Source organism: Medicago sativa, chromosome 7, assembly GCF_051527215.1.
Source record: "Medicago sativa cultivar Bolivia chromosome 7, Bolivia_mono, whole genome shotgun sequence".
NCBI lineage: Eukaryota > Viridiplantae > Streptophyta > Magnoliopsida > Fabales > Fabaceae > Medicago > Medicago sativa.
Window position 1 is genome coordinate 102462881 of NC_140755.1, and position 21044 is coordinate 102483924.

Below are 21044 nucleotides of genomic sequence, written 5' to 3' on the forward strand. Positions count from 1 at the left end.
ATACTGATTAAAACCCGTCATCAATGCCGTCCGACCTTAGCTTAAAAAATCTAATTGTAACTGAAAATTTGCAATATTTTTGCCATGTCATTAATTGCCCGGTAAACCAACTTGTGCAGAGGCTCACGGTTATTCTATTGACTGCTAGTTGTGCTCTATGCAATTGATTTCTGGAAGCAATACGATAGAATTAAATTTTTACGGTTATTCTATTGACTGCTAGCTGTGCTCTATGCAATTGATTTCTGGAAGCAATACGATAGAATTAAATTTTTACTGTAGAAGTAATACGTAGTGAAAAATACAACTTGTAAAAGAAAACAAAAACATCAATTTTGTGCCAAAAGTTGATGTAGAGACTATACAGTAAATTTCTAGAATTTATTTTTCTTACAACCATATTGAGTTTGAGTTTTTTTTTTTTTTTTTGAAGGAATATTGAGTTTGAGTTTCATATTCTCTTAGAAACCAAGTTGAGCATTCACTCTTACAATAAGAAATTATTAGTTAAATTAATTTATTAGAATTATATAAATAAATAAATTAAATCAAATTCGATAAAAATTAATAAACTTTTTTAGCATCTCTATCTGAACCGATGAATGAAAGTTCAAGAATCCTATATTTACTTCCATTTTCTCGCGCTTATTTCTCACTTCTTCCATCATTTATCTCTTCTTTGTATTCCATGATTCCATCGCAAGCAGATTAATAACACTTGATAACTCTTAAAATGCCAAAATTAAATATTTCCTGCGGTAAAATACAGAACCTAACTAACTGTATATTCCTATTTGATCTTCAAAAAAATTTCATTTTACAATAAATATTACATCTTTCTCGGTTTTGTTCTCAATCCCATTGTGGTTGGCAGTCACTTTCAGTTGGGGAGGAAGGAACAACAGGAACAAAACCCCTGCCGCCAAAAACTGGACGCATAATTGCATCATCAAACTTACGCCATAGTCGATGAACAGTGTGTGTTGGAGTTGTGAGTAAGTCACGAATGCTGCTTGGACGGTGAGAATCATTGGCATCATTATCATTATCATTATCATTATCAACTTCTTCTGAATCTTGTCTGCCTCCAAGGAATGGCACAGTGATTGATTTTGGTGAAGATTCTTCAAGACCCGCCAAGCTCTTTTTCCGTTTTGGTGGGTGACCATGAGGTATCAAAAACCTTATCAGCGGCTTAGTCATCATTCCAAACACCTGAGAAATGGTAATTAACTTGTGGTAGCACCACCTCCAATCCAAAGGTTTAGTTTTTCAATCATATACTATATACTATATACGAGTTATTTCATCCACTCTATTATACACTTGATAAAAGATAAAACAATTGGGTTTCATAAGTGCAACTCTGATGATAAAAGGATGCAAAAACATTTGATGTATTGGGGGTGCATGTTTGACCCGCAACACCTCTCTTCTTCATAAAAAAGTACAACTTTAGCAATAACTCGAGTGTTCAAAGATCTTTATTAATCCCAATTTAATTGACAATGAGGTCATTCATAATTTAACATCTCCCATGGTTTACCAAACAGTTGTGCAGAAAGTGATAACTAGATAAGCTCAATATGAAAAAGAAAAATGAATAGTGACAAAAGATTAGGGAAACAAGAAAACAGGTCTCTTACCATTGTACTGACAAGCACAACAGTGATGGTACTGGTGATCATGATAGCATTGAATTGTAGTTGAGTATGCCCCGACATTGTGAACTGCATTTCATAAGAGTTAGTTTCTAAAACATGAACTTTGAGACCAGTCTAATGTTCAAATTTGGGGACACCATCATGTGATGTGTTGGTGACACTATATGGCCTGTTTGGATTAACTTATTTGAGTTTATTTACCACCATAAGTACTTTTAAGACTGTTAGCCAGAGCTTACGAAAACAACTTATGATACATCCATAAGTTGTTTTCAGCTTATTTTCATAAGCTTTCAAGAATAGCTTATGAAAATAGCTTATAACTTATATGAAAACATTTTGATTTATTTTATCTTTGGTTATAAAAACAGCTTATACAGAAGGACTTATATGGTAAGTGTTAATGCTATATGCGCTCAATTAAGTTGTTTATCTAAACAAAGATTTGCAATGTAACAAATGATAAGTCAGCTCTTAATGGGAAGTTGCCCCCACCTCATTATAGGCAAGTGCCATTGAAACAGCACCTCTCATAAGACCAGCCCACCAGATGATCACCTAAAATAAGAAAGAATAAAGAATTTGTACCGATGATTACTTACAGCTCAAGAAATCCTCAAAAAGAATACCTGTTGACAGAAATCCAAGCATACCTGTTTCCTGAAGCTTATTTTCTCATTTTGTGACTTTTTAGTCAAGTTGGATAAAAAGGATAAGGGGAAAACAAATGCTGCTCTTCCAATGAGCACTAGAGCTAATAATACTGAACTCACGATAACAGATGTTCCAGGTCTGCAAAGATTAGTAGGCACAAGATTCATCAATCTTTCATTGATATTAAAAAGTCTTAAAGAGAACACATGACATACCTATCACTAACAAATCTCCATTTTTCAATGTCCAATGCATCCATACCAACATAAAGGAATAGAAATGTCTCAGCAACAAATGACAAGGTTGCAAAAGCATGTCTGTAAGAGTAAGACAAAAAATAGTTAAATATATAATTATATATCGATCTGGACAGTGTTACTACCCCAAATAGATACATATATAGTTTTAAGAACTTAGAAGATGTACTTAGTAGTGATTCTTGAGCTCTCAGTCACATTATGCCATGTATAATGAGACATTACAATCCCACAAAAGAATACAGTAAGAATGCCACTCAGATACCATAACTGCACAACATGTAGATATATTATGTAAGACACGAGATTAGATGGAATATGCAAAACTCAAGATACTTCTTTAGAACGTACTTCAGCCAGAATGTAGGTAAGGTATGCCATTAGCATCATGAGAGCAACCTCACGATCAGTTGAGTGCCTACATTGAGTGGCAAAGTTGTTCAATATCCCAAAAATTGTTCTAAATTCTAAATAACATTACTACCTGAGTTTCATCATACTTGATTTTACTTGGAAGAAACTGAATATATATATATATATATATATATATATATATATATATATATATATATATATATATATATATATATATATATATATAAAAAATATAAAACAATAGGATGCTATCATAAATATTAGAATGCCTGCTGAATGAAAATGGAAATGGCAAAAACAGTTCTGGAATTCCAATATGATACCTTCCAATATAAAGCTTTTTGATAATGTAAGCACTAAGCAGACCACCCTGCAAGGCAATGAAGACGCATCACACCAGAGCCACATGCACATTTGTACTTGAGATTGAGAGAATCAAAGAGAGCAAGACAGTTACCAAAACTCCAAGCATGGTGCTTGCTATAAACAGATACAAGAAGTTGCCAAAAAATTGCAAAGCAATTCCATGGTCAAGTTGTTCAAGATCAAAACTTTTGATTGCATTGAAAAGCACCACTGAAGTAGCATCATTCACAACACCTTCACCAAATACAAGGCTGTATAGTAAAGGTGTCTCATCCTGGTTTAGCACCTGCATAATCATCATTTAAAACTTCAGTACTTAGCATTGACATCTTATAGTTGCTTTGGAACATAGAGAGAGTAAAGATTATTGTTACAAACCTGCAAAGTGCACACAGAATCTGTTGCAGCAAATATTGCACCAATTGCTGAAATTTTATTTACGAAGTGAATCAGAATTTGTCAGTTGACAAATATATCGATGATATTGAATAATGTACTTCAGTAATTACCTACAGCCTCCCCTAGATCAAGCGTACCAATACCCATTCTCTTAAAAATTTGTGATACACCTGAAACAATGCTTCAAAATATTAAGTCAGATCAGAATTAGACAATTACCCATAAGGATAAGGGATAGTTTGCTTAAAGTAACCATCTGAGTTTTCTCTATGTAGATTTTTCAAAAAGAAAATCATAAAGGTTCGAATCCATATAAAGAGGAAAGACATACCAAAAGTTATGATGCTACAACTTATTAATGTACCAACAGCACCAAACGACATGATGGTTATGAAGTTAACAAAAAACCGCTTCTTTTTAACCTGAAACCTGAAATAAATTACATTTATGTATAAGCTATTTCTATAATGAAACCGAGAACATGGTTAAACTATTTCCACAACCTATCATATAAGCCTTATATTGAAATAAACTAAAAACAAATTCGGAACACACCATAAACCATTTTCATAAGATTTTAACAAAGACTTTCAAGTGTTCCTCAATCAAACAAACATAAATAGAGCACGGTACAAAAAAATTACCCGGCATTAAAGATGATGGGAGGTAGAAGATATATAAAAAAAAGATCTTCACTAAAAACTAGTAGATGCGAGCTTTTACCACCACTTATCCACAAAATAACCACACCAGTGCATAGACCCTGATCAAAGCAATCCAAATGAAATTTAGTCACCACCATAGCACTCATTTTTTTGACCCTTCACACCATTTAAAAACTGAAGGTACCAGACGATTCAAGTCCGGTTGAACCGTGAATTGGCACCGTTTATGATCCGGCACAAAAAAGTTCTTATACCAAATGTTACAATTTTTCACCTCATTCATCCATATATTATATCGAAAAGATAAAGATGATGTTATTAAATTTAATATCTTCAAGCCCTTCGTTGATCATCACTACTTGGACACATCTTTAACCCCCATAGAAGTGTGTGTCTAATGAGTGTTAAAGTGTGTCAAAACAAAGACAGTTTTTTTTTTTTGGGACACACTTAATATCGGAGGTGTTTGTACTTCCAAGATTTTTGCCCTAGTTCGAATGATTTAAATCACTTGAACTATGATTCTGAGGTCTCACTCTCGTTTGATATTTAAAACATTAGTTTACACAATAGAAATGAATGGCAAAATAAGTAAGACTTACTATCAAAAGGGCAGTGATAGACTCATTGACCCATCGATTCTCTTCAAGAAGATGACCAATTACTATACAGGCACATAGCAATGCCACAAATAGGTTCATAGAGATTACGGATGCATAATCTGAAGTGGTTAACATTTGAAGTAATTCAACACCCATTTTTCTCAACCCTCAATGATTAATTTGTGCAACCAAATTCACATTTTATTATAAAGTTTAGCTTCACTTAATCTACAAGCCAAATCCATGTATCTCTTCTCGTACTTTTAGGATCTTAATCTTAATCAACAAAACAGCATCTGAAAAGAAAAAGAAAAAAAAAAACAAGCGGGTAAGATTTCTAAATGAACATAAATTATAGAAAAAAAATACACATGCTTGTGTTTAGTCAGAATCATAAAAACACATGAAGAAACAAAAATAAATAAATGAAGAAAATGCAAAAGAAGATTAACGAAGTAGAAGGTGAATGGACGTGTGAGAGACAAAATGTAGAAACATAAACGAAACGCTCACAGAAACGTTAATTAATGGAAACATAGGAAGGAACCCTGCGATTTGGAACAGTTTTTTGAGCTTGGTGCAATGCAATGCAATGCAATGCAATGATTGAGGAAAAGAAAAAGGAAAAGAAGTTTTGTTTTGTTTGAATAATAATAATAATGATTATTACAAAAGAGGAAGAGGAAGAGGAAGAGAAAAAAAATCGGAGAAAAATGGAAGACAAAGGATTGAAAATAAATAACAACCGTGTAACGCGGGAATCACACACTAGAGAGAGAAAGCCTCGCTAATCTATTATCAACTCAGCTTAAGCTCAATCATTACACTCTATTATTACCGTTGGATTGTGCTACTGGATTGGAGGGGCTCACCACTTTACATGATGATATAAAACCTTTGTGGATAACTTTCTCGTCACTATTATAAATAAATATTTATTTTTCAAATTTATTGAATAACTGATGTATATAAACTATATTATAAATTAAATACATCAATTATTCAATAAATCTGAAAAAATAAACACATACATTGCTAGTAATTGTTAATATATACATTGCTAGTAATTGTTAATATATTATGGAGGTAATAGTCACTTTAGTCCCTTAATCATTTTAGTCCTTCATTGTATCAAAATTTTAAAATAGTCCCTGATTGTGCATTATGTTAGTCAAAATAGTCTTTAACACTAAAATAATTTCTCAATGTTCACAATAACTCTTTTCATATATGGACTAAAATGACAATAAAAATGTACTTATAAGGACTAATGAGACAATAAGTAAGTATATTGGAGGACTAATCTGACAATATTAATGAAATATTTTAATGTTAAGGACTATTTTGACTAACAAAATGCACAATCAAGGACTACTTTGAAGTTTTGATACATTGAATGACTATTTTGACTATTCATTACAATTTCAGGGACCAAAGTGACTATTACCCCTATATTATGTTGTTATTGAGAATAGAACAATCAACCTCTTTATCACTTCACTATTTAACTCCTCCAACCAATCACCAAATCAATCTTTTATTCAAGTGAAACCATTTTCAAACTCTAAAACTATTTTGTTTTGATAAAAAAATGACCATTTTTCATCGTCAATTTTTTTAATGATGTTGTCCCGTGGCATCCACATTGAATGTCATGTAAGCCGTTAATATGTGCCACCTTATTTTATTCGACAGAAATTAACTGAAGTATTATTTTCATGGACACACCTCAATTTTAGAGACTAACTTTTTGCTATTTCACAAATTTTAAGGACGAAAATGATCCATCGTTACTAGTTTATTCACTTATTGTATTTTTGTAGAAATAAGGATCAACCACACTTCATTATTTTTGGCATATTATTAAGTAAAAATTAGGCCATGATGTAAAAAAGGATGGCACTAGCATACCATTTGAACCAACCACACATAAAACACCATCATTGTTCTAAATCCCTAGTTTTAACTCATCAAACTCGTTCTTTATTTATTTTTCAATTTATAAATGAGAAATCAGTGTCTTTTAGTCTAGCGGCATTTATAGCCAAGACTGAGACAATAGACGGTTTGTGCAACTCTCCAAAATGTTTTATGAAATTTATCGGTTTAAAAAATAGGGTTAAATATGTTTTTGGTCCTTATAAATATGTCAACTTTTCGTTTTAGTCCCTCTAAAATTTTCCTTCAACTTTTAGTCCCTATAAAATTTTTAATCACTACTTTTGGTCCCTATTTTTAATTTAATTTTTGTATTTTTTAATGAAATTGTGCAGAAATGTGTAAAATATTCTAAAAAAAATTCCTAAAAAAATTTAGAATTTTTTAACAAAACATATATTAAATATGAATTTTTAACCTTAAAACATATAAAAATTCATATTAAATTCATGTTTTGTTAAAAAATTCTGAATTTTTTTTGGAGTGATTCTTATAATATTTTGAATTTTTCTGGAAAATTTTATTAAATAACATGAATTCTACATATGAGTTTACTTTAAAAGAGGGACTAAAAGTGAAGATTGAAAATTTTATAGGGACTAAAAGTTGAAGGAAAATTTTAGAGGGACTAAAACGAAAAGTTGACATATTTATAGGGACCAAAAACATATTTAACCCAAATACTAACAAGTGTTTTTAAGGTATGGTTTATGTATCTTAAAGTAGTAACTTTTACATTAGAAATTGTGTAGTTAGGACTTTTATATGTGGTTGACTTGTATTTTTAAGTTAAAATTTCTTTTTTTTTTATTCTTTAAACAATGCTCTTAAAATACTTGTTAGCTAACAAGACCCTTTCTCCTTTTTACATTTTCTGTTTGAGATTAGGATAGATGATCTATTGTTAACTCTTGTTAATTAAAGAAAATGTTAACCGGTATCTCGGGATGGTGTTAACAAATGTTTTGACAATGTAATTTTTTTGGGTTAACTCATAACTAATTAATTACTCCTAGTATGGTCTATGGATATCACAACTTTCATAACAATTTTTTTTCATCGCTTTAATATCAAATTATTTTGAAACGAACCCGTTGATTTTATATATAAATAATTGCAGAATTTATAAATACAAATGCAAAATCAAACACAATTCAGAGATGCCCATTTAAACAAGTATTTGAGATGTATTTGCAAGTATAGCTTATTTTACTGGAAAAAATCATACACTTTCATTAATAATTAAAATCTGAATACAATAAAATCTTCATCACAATTTTAAGATTCTCTCCTAAAAACTTTATCAAAGAATTTGAAAAATATGAAAATAAAAGATATCTTGAGATCTGAGCTATACAACCCATTAGCGCCAGCACCAAGCCACGAACAATATTAATCCCATTACTTAAAACCAATTCATTTATTTTTTGGAATATAAAACCCAGTTATTGTTGTTGTTGAAGCAGTGAAGCTTGCTATATATCGGTTAAAATTAGTTGAAAATGAAAGAATATTAGAAAGATGTTAATCTTTACAGTTTACATCTAGCTAAGCCATGTTCGATGATTTGACATGTTAAATTCAAACTCTAGAAACATTGAATCCTTGTTGAAATTAAACCCACACAGTCGATATGTCTTTGTAGTAACGGTGATTGTCATGGAGACAGAGAGAAAACCTGGTTTACAGACTCAATTTGATCTTAATTTAGGAACATAAGTAAATTACAGTCACAAGGAGAGAGAAGAACCAACAGTGGAAAAAAATGAAGATAAACCTTCAATTGCCGGTAAAACAAATGGGTTCACAGGTGGACCTTTGTATATAAGGTCCATATTAGGGGCTCCCTTTAAAATAATAACATCATATTCATTTGGTTCTCCCAATTATTATTTTTATATTATCCACATCCATCCACATCATAACTAAACTAGATTCAACTAAAATATCACCTTAGTTGAAAGAGTTGTGTTATTTAAACCTTCATTTATATACCAACTTTTGAGACAACTAAAATTTTGCAAAGAAAATGAGGTATTGATATACAAAAACCAAAATAATAAAGAGAGAAAATAAAAACATAATGTGAGCATGAGAAAGTTGTAAAAAATTGATTGTTCAAATATTTTTTCTCTAGTTGAAAAAATGTCTATTCGCTTCTTGAAAAGCATAAGAGGCATGGAGTTTTTATTTGAAGAACGAGGAAGTCTTGATGGTCACAACAATTTAGACACAATGTCTAGACAGACTGACATATTTAGAAAAAAGAATCAAATAATATAATTTTTAAAGTAATAAACATGTTTTTCATACAACATGGGGCTATTCTTACTTGAACACAAATATAAATGAAGAGGAATGCTAGCAACACTCTCTTTTGAGCACTTTCTCTAGCACTCACACTTTTATTGGGTGAAATCAATGTATGTCCCACCACTTTATGTGGGTTCAATTTCCAAAGTGTAGGTCCTACATTGATTTTATCCAATAAAAGAATGAGTGTTAAAGAGAGTGCTCAAAAGAGAGTGTTGCTAGCATTTCTCATAAATGAAATATGTTTGGGGCATACTCACATAAATGGAGCAAAATAAATGAGAAAGAATTTAGTCAAATCATTCAATTATTTATTCTTTTATTTTTTTATTTATGTGTGTGCCTAACCACTTTTTATTTGTGTTTGTGAATATGTTATAATTTCTCATAAACATGGAGTATGAGAGAATAATTGTAAGATTTGACTATGACGAAAAGTCTTCTCTCATCACATTAAAATAGGACAAATCAAATTCTAGTTCCCTAGCTCTTTGTTCAATATGTAAATAAGGCTCACTAGAGTGCCAATATGTTTCCTCAAGGTTTTTTTTTTTTTTTTTTTTTTTTTTTTTACAAATATATTTCCTCAAGTTCATTTGCACAAACTAAAATTTGAAAATAAAAGTAGCGAGAAAATATGAACCAATAACACCAAACAAAGTAGCTGAGAGAACCCTTAAAAATTACTTGAGGGAAGGAATTGATCCTAAATTACTTATTTCTCTGAAATAGAAGTAATTTAGAGAAGACTAAATAGAGGTAAAACAGTGATAATTTAGAGATGAAATTCAAGGTTTACTCTAGTTATATATACTTCACAAGGGAGTATGCAAGGTCATAATCATAACCCAACTTCACTCAAAAAAATGAATTGAAATTTAAATTACAAAGGTCTGAATAATTGTCAATTGTGGTTCAACTACGCTAATGGAGCTTATACACCAACACAAAAAGTAAATATCTGCATACTGTGTACCAGAATTCTCATGTTGCTAAGAGGAAGGACATGCAAATATTTGTACTCCCATCTAATTTCTCATTTGTAAAGGTTGCAGGGGAAAAAGACGTTTGAAATAAAAGGCTAAATCTTCTCAATATAAGCTCACTCCTGTACACAAAACCTTCAATGAGCTCAAAATAAAATCAGATCATGGCTGCCAAACCGACAGCATCACCATCATGAACATTGGACTCAGGAGCACTGGCTGAGCTGCGTGGTCTCACTGCATGGCAGAAGCAGAAAAGGTTAGATTTTTCAAAATATTACTCTAGAAAAATAGATAAATAGATTATCCTAATAACAGCTGAGACATATAGCAGTATAGGGAAACTACCACACTCATGGGAACACTCAAATCTTAATATGTTATCGCACAATTTGAGAACTATAATGTACACACTACGACGATTCATTGATAACTCATGCTAAACCACACATTCCAGAAGTTGGAGAAGTAAAATATAGAAAGAAAGAAAAGCATTAAAAGTCATTGCTTACTTGAAACATTTGTAATGATGTTTACACTTTTCTGCGCTGCAAGTGCTTTTAATTTGTTCCCAGTTGCCAATAGAAGCAAGCTTTTCATGTGCTGCTTTTGTTCCTTTGGACTTGAAGTTTTGGATAAAGATTCCTCAAAGGCATGTAAGTCGCGAGGAGTAACAAATGGGAGAGATTGCAAAATCTACAAAAAGAGTGAACACATTATTAATACGAACACAAAATCTATACTACTCAATGTCCAAGGGATTTTTTAAAGGGTATTCCAAAAGTTAAATGAACTAAGAAAAAAACTATCAAAATCATGGAAAACAACTAACCTGCCGGGGGGCTGGGTGTCTATCACAAAGATTTACAAATATCTCTCGGCAAATAGCAACTAGATCAGAACTGATTATTGCATTTGATTCAAGGGATAAACCTTGAATAACGGATGTAAAAAGATCTCTAGAAACATATTCTACGAGTTCAGTATGGTTTGTTACTATCGAAATAACTACCATCGTAGAGCAAAAAGAAGAAATCTTTGTCACAGCTTCACCATCTGTCCATGTAAAAACTTCTAAACACATTCTTAATGTTGGAAGGGCAAGACTTTCATGCTTTAGAAGGAAACTGTAACGTTTAAAGACATAATGAGAAGAAAAAAATTACCAAACTGAAGTTAAACAATAGGAAAGAACCACCATAGATGAAGTATATTCCAAAACAAGTAGAAAACATACCCAACCAAAGAGCATGATGCAACTGCATCCAAGCTTTTCACAGAAGACATGTCGAAACGAATAATATGCCCAGACTGTTCCAAAGAAGGGAATCCAGTATTCAGGGGAGGAGAAGCAATCACAGAGAGGAGTGAGCACATTTCACGCGTGAGATCCCTCAAAATTTTTTCCTCCATCACTTCTACTTTCAGGTCTGATCCAATAAGGATTCCATGAATATCAGGAACCTTTGCTCTACCATCTTGCAGAAGACTAGACCATGAACAGCTAAGAGCTTGCTGAACATGAACAAATAGCGGGTGCAGAAGCTTTTCCAGCCAAATTTCCCTCATATCCACAGGACAGTGTTTAACCAAAGGAATCAAAATGGAATGAACAAGCAGCCTCAAATGCCTGAACTCCATTGACTGTATATTCTCCATCAGGGCAACAGCAACAGAGTGTACATCCAAATTTTTGAAAAATGAGTCCCCAACGGTAGTTGACAAGCCCAATACATTATATCTATTAATATAGACCAAGCATTTAGTAATGTATGGAGACATAAATAAAGAACAATGAAGATGTCATACATGCAGATTCATATATTAACCAGGAACTTAATTTGATCTTCATTGATATTTGGTGAAAAACAAAATTGCCAGTGAAGAGCGATCCGATTTGGAACAGATAATAAGTAATAGATAAAAAATAAAAATTGAATATGCACGCTTACCCACTGTCTCTGATGCCTTTAAACCAATTTCGTATATCAGATTCATTTGGTTCACCGTATCCTTCCTTAGGGTTCTTTGGCAATTTAGGGTTCTCTTCTCCAAGAAGACTGAACCTCTCAAAATCACTCATTGCCATTGCAGCTTTGATCTCTCCAGGTAAAGTTTGACTTATAGACGGAGACCAAAGAGAATGTAAGCCTCGAAGTAGCTGGAAAGTAAAAAATACACACTATTAATATTTGTTAAAAATAAAATACAAAACCATTCATGTGTCTTCACCACCTAACAGTTAAAATTTTGAAATGGTTGATGGCATTTTACAAAAGCCTCTGATCAAGTGATCTTGAATTCAATCCAAGCCATCCCCATTTTATTCTAATAAAAAGTTCAATTTCAACATATGGTAGGTAGGAATGTTCACTATCCACTCTTCAACCCCAAATGGCACTTGAGCGAAGGGACATGTTAGATATATAATATTAAAAGTTCATGCCTTTACCAAATAACTTAAGCATCTTGGATAGTTGGAAAAGTTCAAAGATTTAACGAACAACATTGAAAACATAGCAACCATTTTGATTTAAAATACTAGAGGAAACACATGGCCAGACTCTTCAAGGAAGTATGCATACTTTCAAGAGAGGAGTTAGCATCCATAACACATGAGGGGCCATTGGATTTAAAGGAGTTGAATCTGATGCTGAGCTGTTTTCTAAATTCCCGTGAGCTTTCTTCAACCCACTCCTCTTGAGCGCTCTCTCAAATAATGCAACTGTGTGAAAAACTGACCACATAACTGGCGCTTCTGAGCACAACTGAACCAAACCATGTGGATTAGACAAATATTTATCCTGCCACTCCAATTGTATCCACTGTTGGCTCAAAGGTTCTAGCAGCCACTTTAAAACTTCTTGCTGCTGTTGAATCCTGTGGCAAATTAAGAAATAATAAGTGAGATAAGGTTAAATAAATCTTAACAGAGTATAAAAAAAAATAAAAAATATCAACAAAATTATCTATTCTGTTAGATCATTACCCAGCAGAAGAAGCCATAATAAGAAAAGCTTCGCCTATAAGATTATGCTCTCCCTGAAGTAAACGACCCTCCCTTTGCAAACAGGAAATGGTATCAGCAATGCCCTGCATACAAAGCTGTAAAGGTAAATATACTAAATCTCCTCCTGATTTACACTCTAAGCAAAGGGGCATTTTCAACTTGTACTCAAGTGTCCAAAAAAATGAAAGACAAACTAGTGAGAACAAAGCTACACTAATTACAAAATATAACGCTTCAAGGTTCCCTGAGTTATTTATATAATCATTCAATAGTGCCATTTTCACATGATAAAAGTAGCAGATAGAAAACTACATTGTGTCTTTCAAAGATTTAAGTTTCACCAGCCCAATTCCAGTCCCTCTTCAATTCTTTCGATTAAAAGTCAACTTCAATAAGTGTGTGGTTTATAACTCGTCAATTGAAATAGCATCACACACTAATATATTGACGTGTTTTAGAGGAGACTAAAGTGATAAAAACAAGTTGGAAATTAACAAAAGACAAGTATGAAAGAAAATAGACAGTTGCTCTTGAGGCCACCTGAGTTGCTCGACCTATTGGAACATATCTTTCGATAAGGTTTTTTTGGCTCACAAAACCTATCGGATTTCACTATATTTTGAGCAATGCAGGGGGGCCTTAGAGTAATATTCATGAAAATATAGTGCCAAATACCGATTCCAAGAACAATTTTACAAGGTCAGGCGACAAGTCAAACGAAAAATTCAATCACCAAATATTTGTATTATACCATAGCAGCAAAGATTTTTTCAGGAAACATATTTTCATATTTGTAGTATACTACACCGGTGTGTTGACAGTTGACACATAGATATCAAAGTAGCCCCAGTTAATTCAGCATGATCCCTGTAGTGGCTGATTTTTATTATGTTATGACTCAACTGGCTTAAATTATATTTTTAATTCATAACTAGATCAAGGTTAGTTATATAGCTTAACACGTGTGAAGATCTGTGAACATAACCAGTTAATTGCAATCGTTTAACGATGGATGTTTTAACAAATGCACCTTCATATGAGGCAAGATGCTTTTATCAGCAGCTTTTGCTATCCGAATAAATGATGTACAGATCTGCAACCTTGCATGTCGAGCACTTGATGTTGACGGATCCTACAAAGAGAATATATAACTTTTACTTGTCAGAAAATTTATATATAGTTGAAAGTAAGAATGAAAAGGGGCTGTTGAGGGAACCTTAATTTCAAAGGGAAGAGATGTTAGAAGTTCAAATAGTTTATTGATAACACTGCCAGCTGCATCTGGGAAATACTTCAAAAAGAGACCCATTCCTTCCAAATAGCGAACAAGTACTTCCACAAGTGCAGGCTCCTTCCATTTCAAGGAAATAAATTGTTGGAGTAAACCTTCAAGACACAATAACCAGAATTATTACAAAGGTCCAACCAGACAAACTCAAAAACAGCAAAATATGGAAAAATAAACTAAAACAACCTTCAAATGTTCTACATAAAGCAAACTGAACTTCAGCATTTGCCTCGGCAGTATCATTGGATCTGTCAAAAACAGCATTTACAACATTCTCTAAAGCCAACTGCATGCTTTCCACCACAGCTAAGTCCTACAATGAGAAAAGCAGAACAAACAACAGTCAACACACAGGCATGAAATGATGGCGAGAAGCTGACATTTTATCGAGACTAAATTCAAATTGAAAAATTAAAATATAAGGCATTTAAACCTGAGTTGCCTCCGGTGAAACCAGGAAATTCTTGATTACTATATCAACTTTTTCAGAAACTTTAGCTGCAGCTATCAGGGGTTTGTGTGAAGCAACAAATCTAATCAGCTCCAACTGTTTTTAGAAACCACTCATCAGTAAAAAAATATTTCAAAACGGTTAAACCAAATTTAAAATAAAATAGAAATAAGTTGGTTTTAGGGTATAGTTTTACTCTGTATTTTCACGTGTTGTATTTTTCTTTCTATTAGATTGTGGGTATTTCATAGCTTTGAACAGCTGTAACTAAAATATAGTTATAGAAGGCTCCTCTCCTCTCCTCTTATATCTATAAATAGAGTAGGGAGAGTCTTTGCATTTTACCTCTCATTTTACACATTGACATGCAAATGGTGAATTACACAAACACTCCCTCTTATATAACATCAATCAATGGAATATTGCAAGCAATAAGCCACTTTCCGAATACTATCTCAGATTATGAATAAATTCATTAAAGTAGAAACTTCCTTAAAAGATGTTCCATAACAGAAATTATTCATGTAAGTATGGAAAAATAATTTGTATGATAGACAATAATATGTTAATTTTTATACGCCTAAGAGACATACCAGCCTAGAACGATACTGGCTGAATTTACTCTTGTCCTCAAAATCGTCGCTCCACAACTCCAATGCCCCTAAAGAAAGTGCAGTTCCAGGCAGAATTTTCTCTCTTTTAAGCATGCGAGGGATAGATGTATCCAACATCGCACCACAAAAATGATCATTCACAAAGCTTAGAGTCTTCTTCTTTGCATTCTCAGAACCTGAGCCACTAGCAGCTGAACTGTCAGCAGCAGAATGAGTGGAATTTTTTGGCTTTGACAGTAAATCCCTCATAAGCACCTGCAAGTAAACATTTGTTGCAAGAAATGGGAGATATGACAATATGATCCAAAAAAGAAGAACCACCACCAGACGGTACTTTTGTACAACTGCAACATACCAGCCAGAATTGCAGGGATTGAAAATGAATTGCAAACTTGTAATTTTTGAAAAATCCCAGCATCTGGAGAGAAAATAAAATGCAATGGTTAACTGAAATGCAAGATTTATAAGTGTTAGTGTAAAATAGAAGTAAACTGAAACAGCGAAATATTCCATCCATGCATATGATAGCAACATGAATTAAACAAAAGAAAATCAACTTGTCCTTTGGCGAACAAGTTATGCGATTTTTTTTGCAAGATCTGTTGTGAAACGAAGATATTTAGTCATCTGCAAGTATCTCTTCTGTGGAGTTTAATCAGCACAAAAGCCAAAAGAATAATGAATGATATTGAGATTAAAAAAAAATCTATAACAAAATTGCCAAAGAGAAACCAAAACCACAATTAATATACTTCATCTTGAGCCAAACTTCCCTAACCTAAGCTGCACAATATTACAAACTTACTATCTTAATCTTAATCTTAATCTTAATATATATAAATGTTAAACAGTTCTGATTAACCCTAATCCCGCCTTTTTTGAGGGGTTTGAAAAATATTTATGAAAAAATTTCTCTCCAGAGATTCGAACCCATGCGATGTTGGTTACTTCAAAGCATTTTGACAACCAAGCCACTTGCTGTTTTTGCGATATCATTTGGCTTCCACTACATGATATCCAATATTAAACTCCCTTTTCAAAAATCCAATTAATTACTTTTCTTTTCTTTCCAAACGGTTTTGAACCCTTTTTTCTCCTTTCTCCTTCGCAATCTAAACACAAAAGTCTGCGGTTTTCATCCATTTCTTCCCCTTTATACAGTGACTTTATACAGTAATTTTTTCCTTTGATGTGTATTTTGAACTATTTAATTAGCTCATTGTTTAAATTTTGTATGATGAGTTCCAACTTCTGTGCACTTTGCTCATTGTAGTCTTTATTGAAATGTTATACATAATACATTTAAACATGCCGACAACTAATAATATAGTCAATCTGTTACTATTATTACACTATACATTAATTACCTGTTCTAGGTAGAGTGAAAGTATGGAACTATCTCCAGCAATACTTTGCAAGTTAAAGGAACCCAGTAACACCATACATTCACATACGCATTCAGCAAATTCATATTCACCCTCATCTACAGAGCCGGGAACTGAACCAGATTTGTACAAAAAATCCCTAGATATATTCATCAACAATTGAAAGATTTCCCTCATAACTTGGTCAATTTCAGAAGCACATGCATCAACAGATCTCTTCCTACAATCACAATTCAGATATATCATTCATCCACAAAAAAGAAAAAAAATGCCATCAGAATATATCAACCATTAGAGCTCTATAATGCATACCTCGACGAAACAAGTTTGAAAAACTCAGAAGCATGAAGACGAAAGTCTGGAGCAGATAGTAGGAAACCACAACTGTTTGGGAGGCAACAGAGAAATAAGGCGGGAAGAGACAGAGAAATAATGTGCTTATGTAGCAAGAATGTTGTATTGAGCTAGAATAGATAGTAAACAAGGTAAGATACGTACCCATTAATGATACCAGACTTGGAAAGATCAGTCAATGGAGCCCACTCGGCATATGCAATTATTGCATTTAAAGCAGCTGTTACTGCAGCAGCATGCAGTTTGGCAATGTCAGTCTGTTTTCTACCAGCTTCATTTAGTGCAGCTACAAAGTGTCTTTCTAGTAACTGTACCAAGCATCACAACATTAACAATAATGCTTAACAAAGAACTTGTAATGAGGTTTAGGGCTGAGACATACCGTGTACAATAGTGGCAAAATTTCAGGCAATGATTCAGTTAGCCCGCGCAAAAGTAGCCTCCGGCGCTCACCTAAAACATCAATATTGCAAGTAAGAAGGACATATAACATTTCACTTACAGAGAATTCACTCAAGACTAAATACATATTCATTATTAAGTGCAAACGGTCATATTCTGCTAAGTGCATTTTGTGTTTTGTATTTTACTAGTACAACCAAGTTAGTCAAAATTAAGGTTTTATTTAGGACTGGGAAGAGCAGTCAAAATCGTATCATAAGATGGACTGCAAATCCTACAAAATTCAAAAAATGTGTGTGTGTCTATGTATATATATAAAATAAATATGGAAAAAAAATTAAATCATACAAGCTTTTAATCAAATTCGAAAACAGTGCCTTATAATGAAAACTTATTTTTATTAACTTTACTCATTCCTTTTATTACTTCAACTGACCTAGTCTATTTGTCTGGTCCAAACAAGTTTAAATCTTCTCTCGCTAGCCGAAGGAGAACACTTAAATGGGCTCAAACCACAGGCCCAAAAAACCCTAATCCCAGTTCTAGTTAAACATTAACAAACCACAGCAAAGGAAAACACAATAAGTGACCACACACGGGTTTCGGCTGTGGAGTCTAAAGTTACGTGTCCAGTGGCAAGATGGGAGGAGGGGGGGCTTGCAAGCAGCCTCCATGGCAGGCTGTGTACAGCGGATACACAAACAAAGACAACCAGCGGTAAGTAACTTCAGCGCAGCAGAGAACGACCTTCAGTCACAGGTTTTTCAAATCAGAACCCTTTTTTTCGGTAAACAGGTCACAGATTCGACCCAGAATCACAGCTTGCTCAAGATCGACGCTTTTACAGATTTTTCGATCTTGAGCAGCAATTCTACCCAATCCTGACTGGCCGCAATATTGCGCAAGATCTGGAAGGTTGGGATTGGGTCTGAACTCTGAAAAAATTGTGAAATCGAGCGATATGATCCAAATCATGATTTTAGGTACTATTGAGTACAAATGCCTATATTATTAGTATAATATGTAGACAGGGAGGGATCCTGACAATCACCAAGTTGGCACATCCCATTACATCCAGCAACCTCTTTCTCTCTCTAGTATGCATTTTCGGTCTGCTCTTTTTTCACTTACGCATACACATTAAGTTTATCAATGTATCAGATGGAAAACATTTCAGAGAGATATGTAATAAATACACCATACTAACGTGTCTCATGCACTTGTTTTTTTTTTAGAGCGAATGCCCTTGCTTTGTTTATTAATATTGGATGCGCAATATTACCATTAGAAACACTCATATCTCTCCATTATTTAACACAGTTGGAGCAAGTTTGATTCTTTGACTCAATTTGTATATAATATACGAGCCCCATTTACTAAAACCTATGTGAGAAAGCTCAAGACATTACAAACCTTCTAAGTCCTCATTGTGAACTGTAATGTCCTCAGGAAGCCACCGCAGCATCATTGAAACCAACTCAGCCTGTATGTAATTTCGAATTATTAAAAAACAGTGCATAGAAATAGAATAAATCAAGCATGAAAATGAGACAAGAGAGGAAACTTGAAATTTACTTGTATTGGACCCTTGCTAGATAGAGTAACCAAAGATGGATGTATTTCTCGCCATAGATCAAGACCCTCTCTTCTAACAATCTGTGAAAGTACCACCAACGAAATATAGTTTAGGCGAAGCAAAATTTCACAAGTAAGAAGCAATGTAAATAAAAATGAAGATCATTGTGGTGAAAACCTCGGCAACAAGGGCAGCGGTCTGACTTTTAAGAGCCCAGTTTTCAGAAGGATCTGCAATCTCATACATTAAATCCATGGAGAGCTTTGCGAAATTCTTGTGCTCTTCGGAGCTTAATTCCTCCCACCTTAACCGCACCAAATGCTGTATACAAATATATTCTCACATAAGAAACAAAAACAAGTCGAAAACATCAAGAAAAATCTCCTAAAAAAGGAAGTAGTAACAGCATATCAACATGAACCTGCAGCATCTTAAAAGCATGCAACCGGATTTCAGATGACCAATTCTTTTTCACCAGAAGGAACAACGTGTTCGCTAATGTCCGTATATCACCACTTGCCTTCATCTGTAGAGATTTGAAATACATACGTCTTTAGAAGATATTCAAATGTTCACCAATCATTACCGTAAATTAGCAATACTAGTAGACTACAGCAACAACAATAAGCTTTATCCCACTAAATGGGTTCAGCTACATGAATCAAACAACGCCAACGCCGTAATGTTCTGTCATCATATACTAATAGACTAATACTACTACAATAACTAAATGCGGTTAAAATAATATAATATAACAGCAAATACTATAGGAATGTTGTGAAAAAGCTGTGTAAACTCAATTAGGTCATCATCATCATCATCATCATTAATATTAAAAATAAAATAAAATAAAAACTAGTCTTAAAACTCTCCTTTATTATTATATTGAACAATCCATGACAGTAACAAAGTTGGTGAATACAACGATTAAACATGTGCTTAAGTGTGATTAGGGTTTCTTGTGAAAAAAGGTTGAAGTAATTTATGAACAGAAAAATGAATTGAATACAAAATTTGATATATGATCAGATGAATGAGGAAATTGAAGAGTTAAGGAAAGGGAAGAAGAGAGAAGAGATTACGGAATCGAGAAAAGAGAGAGCTTGTTGACGAGAGTCAGGAGTAGAAGACCAGTTGAGGGCGGTGGCTATGGCTTGAGCCACATTGTTAACACTACTGTCCTCCATTGAAGCAAACTTCACTGCAACGATAATCACTTTTCAGAGATAATCGCTTTTCGTCAACAGAGAGAAAGAGAAATAATCGCTTTTTTTTTTTTCAACACAAGTCTCGTTCGTTCGTTCTTTGGGGTTTTTCAGTTTTCACTTTTTCATTTCTAAGTCCACACACACACACCAGCCTGGGTTTTGTTCATCGCCTTTTATAACGGTAGTGAGTGCTTGTATATTACGCTGTATGCTGTGTTACCCTTTCTCGTTTTTATTTTATTTTTATTTTTATATATCATTAATACTTCATAAATTGGTCCGAGTGAAAATCTTTTAATTAATAATAATAATTAATCAAAATTAATTACTGGGATTCATACATTGTTGAATCAATTAATTTCGGATTAGTCAGGTGGAAAGAGAAACCTTATGACCGTATAAATGGTGGTAATCATTGTTTAAAGAGGAGTAATGTTATATATAGCGATCTCGACTTATTTATTTGCGAAATCTCACAAAGCATGTTTGAAATCTATTTTGTGTGTTTAAAAGGGAACTTTCATTTTAGGTATGGAT

At 33.3% G+C, this 21044-nt stretch overlaps 2 protein-coding genes across 2 annotated transcripts; both read right to left on the bottom strand.

Moving 5' to 3' along the window:
• Nucleotides 1-749: 749 nt before the first annotated feature.
• On the bottom strand, nucleotides 750-5280 carry NHX2 (sodium hydrogen exchanger 2). The gene is made up of 14 exons (XM_085724935.1): nucleotides 4983-5280; nucleotides 4360-4478; nucleotides 4047-4144; nucleotides 3826-3885; nucleotides 3695-3741; nucleotides 3408-3602; nucleotides 3274-3320; nucleotides 2927-2993; nucleotides 2745-2845; nucleotides 2534-2635; nucleotides 2318-2456; nucleotides 2160-2222; nucleotides 1647-1730; nucleotides 750-1215 (listed from the first exon to the last, which is right to left on the bottom strand). The coding sequence occupies exons 1-14, from the start codon at nucleotides 5136-5138 to the stop codon at nucleotides 853-855; spliced, it is 1641 nt and encodes a 546-aa protein (XP_085581061.1). The 5' UTR covers nucleotides 5139-5280; the 3' UTR covers nucleotides 750-852.
• A 4779-nt stretch (nucleotides 5281-10059) lies between these two features.
• LOC146911473 (ARM repeat superfamily protein) lies at nucleotides 10060-20655 on the bottom strand. The gene is made up of 22 exons (XM_085725121.1): nucleotides 20382-20655; nucleotides 19721-19825; nucleotides 19477-19620; nucleotides 19299-19379; nucleotides 19137-19206; nucleotides 17704-17774; nucleotides 17466-17629; nucleotides 17280-17351; nucleotides 16950-17187; nucleotides 15938-16000; nucleotides 15562-15837; nucleotides 14951-15064; nucleotides 14704-14830; nucleotides 14446-14615; nucleotides 14260-14361; nucleotides 13209-13312; nucleotides 12805-13099; nucleotides 12172-12380; nucleotides 11457-11960; nucleotides 11052-11346; nucleotides 10732-10915; nucleotides 10060-10456 (listed from the first exon to the last, which is right to left on the bottom strand). The coding sequence occupies exons 1-22, from the start codon at nucleotides 20484-20486 to the stop codon at nucleotides 10377-10379; spliced, it is 3573 nt and encodes a 1190-aa protein (XP_085581247.1). The 5' UTR covers nucleotides 20487-20655; the 3' UTR covers nucleotides 10060-10376.
• Nucleotides 20656-21044: the final 389 nt, after the last annotated feature.